The sequence below is a fragment of the Anastrepha ludens genome, chromosome 2, assembly GCF_028408465.1.
Source record: "Anastrepha ludens isolate Willacy chromosome 2, idAnaLude1.1, whole genome shotgun sequence".
NCBI classification, from domain to species: Eukaryota; Metazoa; Arthropoda; class Insecta; order Diptera; family Tephritidae; genus Anastrepha; species Anastrepha ludens.
The window spans coordinates 44,730,901-44,737,263 of NC_071498.1; the positions used below are offsets into that span (position 1 = coordinate 44,730,901).

The 6,363-nt window shown below is 41.2% G+C and overlaps 1 protein-coding gene across 1 annotated transcript; it reads left to right on the top strand.

Annotated features, from left to right (window-relative positions):
• Nucleotides 1–4,001: 4,001 nt before the first annotated feature.
• On the top strand, nucleotides 4,002–5,748 carry LOC128857427 (enhancer of split m3 protein). Its single transcript, XM_054093187.1, has one exon. The coding sequence runs from the start codon at nucleotides 4,349–4,351 to the stop codon at nucleotides 5,120–5,122; it is 774 nt and encodes a 257-aa protein (XP_053949162.1). The 5' UTR covers nucleotides 4,002–4,348; the 3' UTR covers nucleotides 5,123–5,748.
• The last annotated feature ends 615 nt before the right edge of the window (nucleotides 5,749–6,363 follow it).

A 6,363-nucleotide genomic window follows, 5' to 3' on the forward strand; every position in this document is an offset into this window, starting at 1 on the left:
CACAAATTTGATATTATTTATTAGTCAATGTCGAACTATTTCTTCTATTAAATACCAGCATTTGAAGTAAAATGGGTCGCACTAGTTTGGCTTTTCCCTGCAGGGTACATTCATATATATGCATGTGTGTGTGGATACACATATTAAAGATAATTTGACAACGCTAGCAGAAGCTTATCGGCGAATAAGTGCCCTACTAGAAAGGGGTTTATAGTTAACGCTGGCAAATGCGGCCGAATTTTGACGTTTGCTTGGAACCAATATACTCTTGGCATCGCAATGATAAAATACCTAGAATATCTATGCATAAGTATGCATGTACGTATGTATGAATGTATGCAACTCCGTGGCACTTCACTCACTTCTGAGACGCGCAAGGTCCCCTGCCAGGCTGACAAGCCAGCAACGTTAAGCCACATGGTGGGGATCATTGTGAAATCGTTGTTGTGCTGAGCAAACGCCCCTCAGAGACAGTATCACTTGCATGTGTAAATATGTCGTATTTATGTTTGTACTTGTTTGTACCTACTTACATACATACGCATGTATGTACTTATGATAAAGCTAATGCGCGCTTCTGCTTGCCTTTCGCTGAATGCTAAAAAATAAATCAAATGTAAACAAAAATTATTGTATATCGTAAATTTTTGGGTGACTAACATTTGTGTATACATTTTTTTAGTTAAATTGTAAACTTGCTCCCTCCGAGTTGGACAGGCGACGTGAGGTTGAAGAAACGCACGCGCAAATCCCACACCACTTGTCGCAGCGTCAATGACTGACGGCTACCAGTAACTACACAAGTGCATTGAAGCGCTAGTGCGTGTGTATCTGTGGCACCCCACCCCAGAAGCGGCAATTTTAAATAAATACATACATGCATACATATAATACAATAACAAGAGCTAGCAAGTTTTCTGCAAAATGCTGTTGCACTGTTCCAAAGCGATCCGTGTGATCCATGCGATCCCCTCGACACAAAGCGGAAAATGGAAACACCAAAAAGTAAATGATATAAAATAAAACTAAAAATAAAAGCAAATAAAGCAATGCGGCAAACACCCGACCCGGTCTCATGTCCCACCATATGCCCATCAAACACCAGCAAACAGTGAGTGAATCAAGCCACCAAGCGTCAAAGCGATGAAGCGACCAATTGACCGACCAATCAAACAACCGACTAACCGACAAACGGACCGTCAACCAACTCAATTGATACGCTTCAACGAAATTCATGCCATCATCATCAGTCGAGCATGCCTCAGCGTAATTGCGCGACTTTAAACACACAGCGCGGCGGCGCAAAATGCGGGACCCAACCGGCAGCCCAACAACTATAAGCACAGCACGCAAAAAAACAACAAGTTAAAAACCCCAAGCAACGCCAGCAACAATAACAATACCACCAACCAGCAATACTCAGCACAAACAGTAACAAAGGCAATATTTCAACAGCAATCCATCGGATCGCATCGCCACAGTCGTCGTCGTCGTCGTCGTCGCGCATCGCATCGCAATCCATCCATCCGTCCATCGTGTGGGAAACACACGACAAATCTGTTTCCCACGGTCTGGAAAAGTGTGTAGCGTACGAACAAAATATACAATGCGATTTACGAAAGCACTAAACAACAATAACAACAACAACAATGACAGAAAAAGCAACAAGCAACATAACAGCATGACACAAGTCAGTGGCAGCGGCAGAGAACTGTCATCATTGACAATAAGTAAGACATGCCCGCGTGGTGGGGCCAAACAACTAAACAGCCAACCAAGCGTTTACTGCATTGGTATGTGTGCCACTACCGCAATTCCGTCATCTAGTCATTCATCGTATGAGCAGCACTCCAAAGTTATGCTCTTCTGATTGGCACAAGCGGCGCGCACGATCACTTGCTTGCGCTCCACTCGAACCGAATATTGAGTGCTCTCTTGAGTACGTGTGCACGGGCGAAGGGGTGTGCATGCACTCCTACCTCGGAAGTTTTAAATGGCAAAAATGTTGTTGGTCGTAAGCTATATGTACTTGTATGAATGTATGTGTGCAGTAGAGGGGATGAAGACTTTGTTGCGCTGCCACGAGTAAACAATGAAAGGTGTTGTAAACGCGATTTCAAATTCCCTCTAATGAGAGCGAGTGTTTGAGTTAAATTTTTAAATTTTTGTATGATTATAATCAGAATTCTTTTACAAGGAGGAATAAGTAAATGCTGTTGATGCGTTAAATTTCTCTATATACGTACGAGTAACGACATAAACATGCCCCATAATAATCTGGTTAATACCCGTAAAAAGTTTTATTCAAATGAAATTCAATTATTATTTTAACCGATCCAACATGGCACGAAATATTCTAACCAAGAATGCTTGTATAGTAGCCGTGCATCTAATTTCTTAGCTTGGAAAACTCATGGATTTATTATTTTTTATAAGAGTTGATGGCTGTTAGCCTGGCTTATATAGAAAACGCGTTTTAAAACCCCGAACTTCTTCACCAAATGCTAGTGAACGTCTTAATTTTGTCCTATGAAGTATGATGCTGAGATGAGAACTTTTCTTATTCCCTCAATATTTACCTCTAGATGAAACTCGAATTTTCCACCGCCAAGGATAAGACGGAATATCTTAGATGCGAATACAGTAGATGCGCTTCAAGGCTCCCTAGAAGATAATCCGAATTTCAATCAAAACATGTTGAGTTCTCGAAAGAGCACACCTGGGATCAAAAGTTTTGAATTTTAAATAAGAATCATTTTTGCTACTTCTGACGGCCATAACTGGGAAAGAACGCCCGGCCATTCATTTGTTTTCATTGATTTCGGCACATTTGTATACGCAGCTTTTGTTGAGTGTTTGGCCGAGCTCTTGCTTCAATTTGCAGTGTACGCCTTGATATTTTTCCACAAATAGAAGGACCTACAGTTTTATGCGTCCTCCGAACGGCAAATAGTCTTTTATAAGTAGCTTTTCCATTACAGAAATATACTCAGAGCTTTTCAATCGCCTACATCAACCTTTTCTATCATTCGATGTGTCATGTCCAGAGTGTGTTTTGAGCCCGTGCTCTACCAAAAATATTTACGCAAGTATTATTACGATACTAAGGCAGTTGTTTTTTTTTGCATAATAGCGTCTCTTTTGGACTAACTGAATTGATAAAAATGAAATTCTTAAGGAATAAGATCACTTGACTGTATACTTTTATCAAAATAAATAAGGAATTGAGGATCCATACTGTCTCCTGTTAATTTCAGCCATCCAATTCTTTGTACTAATGGAAAGAATACAGAGATGGCGACATCCGTGAACCGTTGTCCTGTTCACAATGAATTTGTATTGCGTTGTATTGTTGTTCACTTTTACTTTTATTCACGAGCGAATTTCTGATACAACGACTTTCTCTTTCTTTTTTATTTATTGTTACTCACAGTCAGCAACACTCTCACGGTTGTCACAAACTTGGTACTCTTTCTTAGATTAGATCGGTGGTTCTACTACAAAGCCCAACGTTTAATATCTATAGAGCCTTAGTTGTGCTTCGAGCCACTCATTTAGCTTCTGTGTGTATATTTGGGGCTCATTTGATGCTAAATCTTATTTATTTCTAAATCGGGTTTTTATACAATAAAATATTTTTTGTATTGCCATTCATCGGCCTTAGGTACATATATCTATGCTTATTGTTGTAACAACATAAAATATTTCCCATACATTTTTGTGGAATACTGTTGAAGTGACAGTCCTTAGCTAGATATAAATACGTAGCATAATAGGCAATTATTTTTAATTTATTTATAAAATAATCCTTTTCTCGCATTATTCCGAAAAGAACTCTAACAACCAACACGAAAAAAGAAGCAACACTTTTCTCCCATACTGCAATCACTTGAATGCTCCTTTGCTCGCTCTTATTCTCACCGGTTGAGTACTCGCACCGCGATACCGCTACCGGTTATCGCAGCCACTGCACAGTAGCCTCTCTTCTTGTTCACGCTTCGCTACTACTGAATACAATACTTGCACCGCATACACGGGCAACCTACAGCGCGACCACCGATCGTGCAACCAACCACCATAGCCAGCAGCCCGCCCGAGCTGCGATCGCAGAAAATCCCAACATTGTAAATATAAAAGTTATGGACGGGGCAAGTTGGCGGCTCATTTTCGAATCGACACGCAAACAAGAAACAACGGTCAAACGCTAAGCTAACGCTCCTTTCAACGGAGTTCCCAAAATCACGGATAAGAACGTATACGAATAATTAAGTTATCTTCCAAACACAAAAAGAAAAAAAAACTATTAAAAATCTATTATTTTAACCAAAGTATTTTGCACCTCGGAAAAATGGTCATGGAAATGTCCAAAACATATCAGTACCGCAAGGTGATGAAACCATTGTTGGAGCGCAAACGACGTGCGCGCATCAACAAGTGCCTCGATGATTTGAAGGACCTAATGGTGGAGTGTCTACAGCAAGAGGGTGAACATGTAACGCGTCTCGAGAAGGCCGACATACTTGAGCTGACGGTGGAGCATATGCGCAAGCTAAAGCAACGCGGCAGTCTTTCGCTGCAATCACAGGCCAGCGCGCACATCGAATCCTTCCGCTCAGGTTACGTGCATGCCGCCGATCAGATCTCACAGGTGCTGCTGCAACAGTGCCAGGCCGATGAATTGGGTGGTAAAATAATGAAATTTCTTTCTACACGCCTCATTGAAATGCAACATCACTTGCTGCGCTCCTCTGCTGTGGCGGCCGTCAGCACAGTGTCGCCACCTACCGCCAGCGCTGCCACCGCCAACCTGTTGCCTCTACCGCTGACGCTGCAAATGCCACTACCGTCGGCAAATTACAATTACAGTGAATGCGGCGAATCGTTGAGCTCACTAGAATCACCAACGAGCGCCAAATCGCCAATGGACTACTACAGTGCTGTGAGTGAGGCGGCGCAAAGGACATATGCAACTGCTGCCGCGGCTGCTGCGGCGGCTGCATGCAAAGAGCAGGACCTCATCGATGTGACAACTGTGGATAGTAGTAGCTGTTCGACGCGCGATACTGCATCCGTGGTATCAGTGGACTCCTGCTCTTCCGAACCAGTGTGGCGGCCATGGTGACTAGCACGCAATTAGTTAGGGATTTAGTTGAGTAACAAGCACACATACACAGAAAAATAGAGAATTAAAATTTATTCGAATTGAATAGAATCAACAGAATCGACTGTCTTCCGAGGCGCACGTGCAAGGCGTGGGCGGGCGGGCGTTTATCCACACATAGGCGTACACGCCCTCAGCCCAATCGCCGCAACGTGTCTGCCACACACACAAACATATACAGTGCACTCTTTGCTTTACTTGTTGTCTGTGATATACAATTATTATATGTGTTTTAGTGTTTGTAACGGTATGTTTGTATGCATTTTTAGTTTTCTGCGTACTTCGCCTTATTTATCGTTTAGTGCGATTAAAAAGCAAATGCGCTTATTTAATTTTTTTTTTTTAATTTCTTGTGAGTTGCGAGCTCTTTAATTAAAATAGTGTTGACGTAATGTATGTATGTATGTGTTTACGTAAGAATCAAAATGAGATTAATTTTAAAGATTTTAGCAATCAAAGGAAGTGAACTAGTATTCCTGTAATTGGTATCTAGCTTTAATGGCAAATGCCTAGAATTGCAGTACGACATAAACACCTATAAAATATAAGTAATAACTTTTAAAATAAATCAAACTTTAAGATTTAAATTTGGAAAATAATTTTTTTTGTTGTTGATGCGTAGCCAGACATATTTAATATCCGGTTTCAAGGATACGAGGTAAGAGTTACACCCGCGGACAAAACGATAGCACATCAACATTTTGCCTATTTTTCTTTTCTTTTTTAATATCCGGAGTAGGCGACCTCAAACAGTCTAATGTTTAACCCAGCCAAGACCGACCTAGGCCGAGTTTTCAGTTACCGTTAGATGGAGTAACACTAACCCTATCGAAGGAAACTAAGTATCTTGGCATAATTCTGGGCTCAAAGCTTTCTTGGAAAAGAATCACCGAGGAAAGTAATGTAAAGTCTTGCCAAAACTGTATCTTAAAAGGACAAAATGTCTGCTTAAATTCAACAAATCAACTACTAGCGTCCTCACAGGTATTATAACGGGTCACCGCACTATTGGCAACTTAGGTGCACCCTCACAGTACCTTCTGCAGGAGTTGTGAATATGAAGAAGAAATTGAGTCGGGATGGAAATCAAATGAAGATCAGAATGGGCCTTAGATCCACCGAATGTCTTGTCTTAGACAAGCAACCTGAATAAACTACCCTAGTGAGCATCATTTTTTTTATAAAAGTATAGCTCGTTGTCT

Coding starts and splice junctions, on each gene's coding strand:
- LOC128857427 (XM_054093187.1), top strand. CDS start 4,349: ATGGTCATGGAAATGTCCAAAACATATCAGTACCGCAAGGTGATGAAA.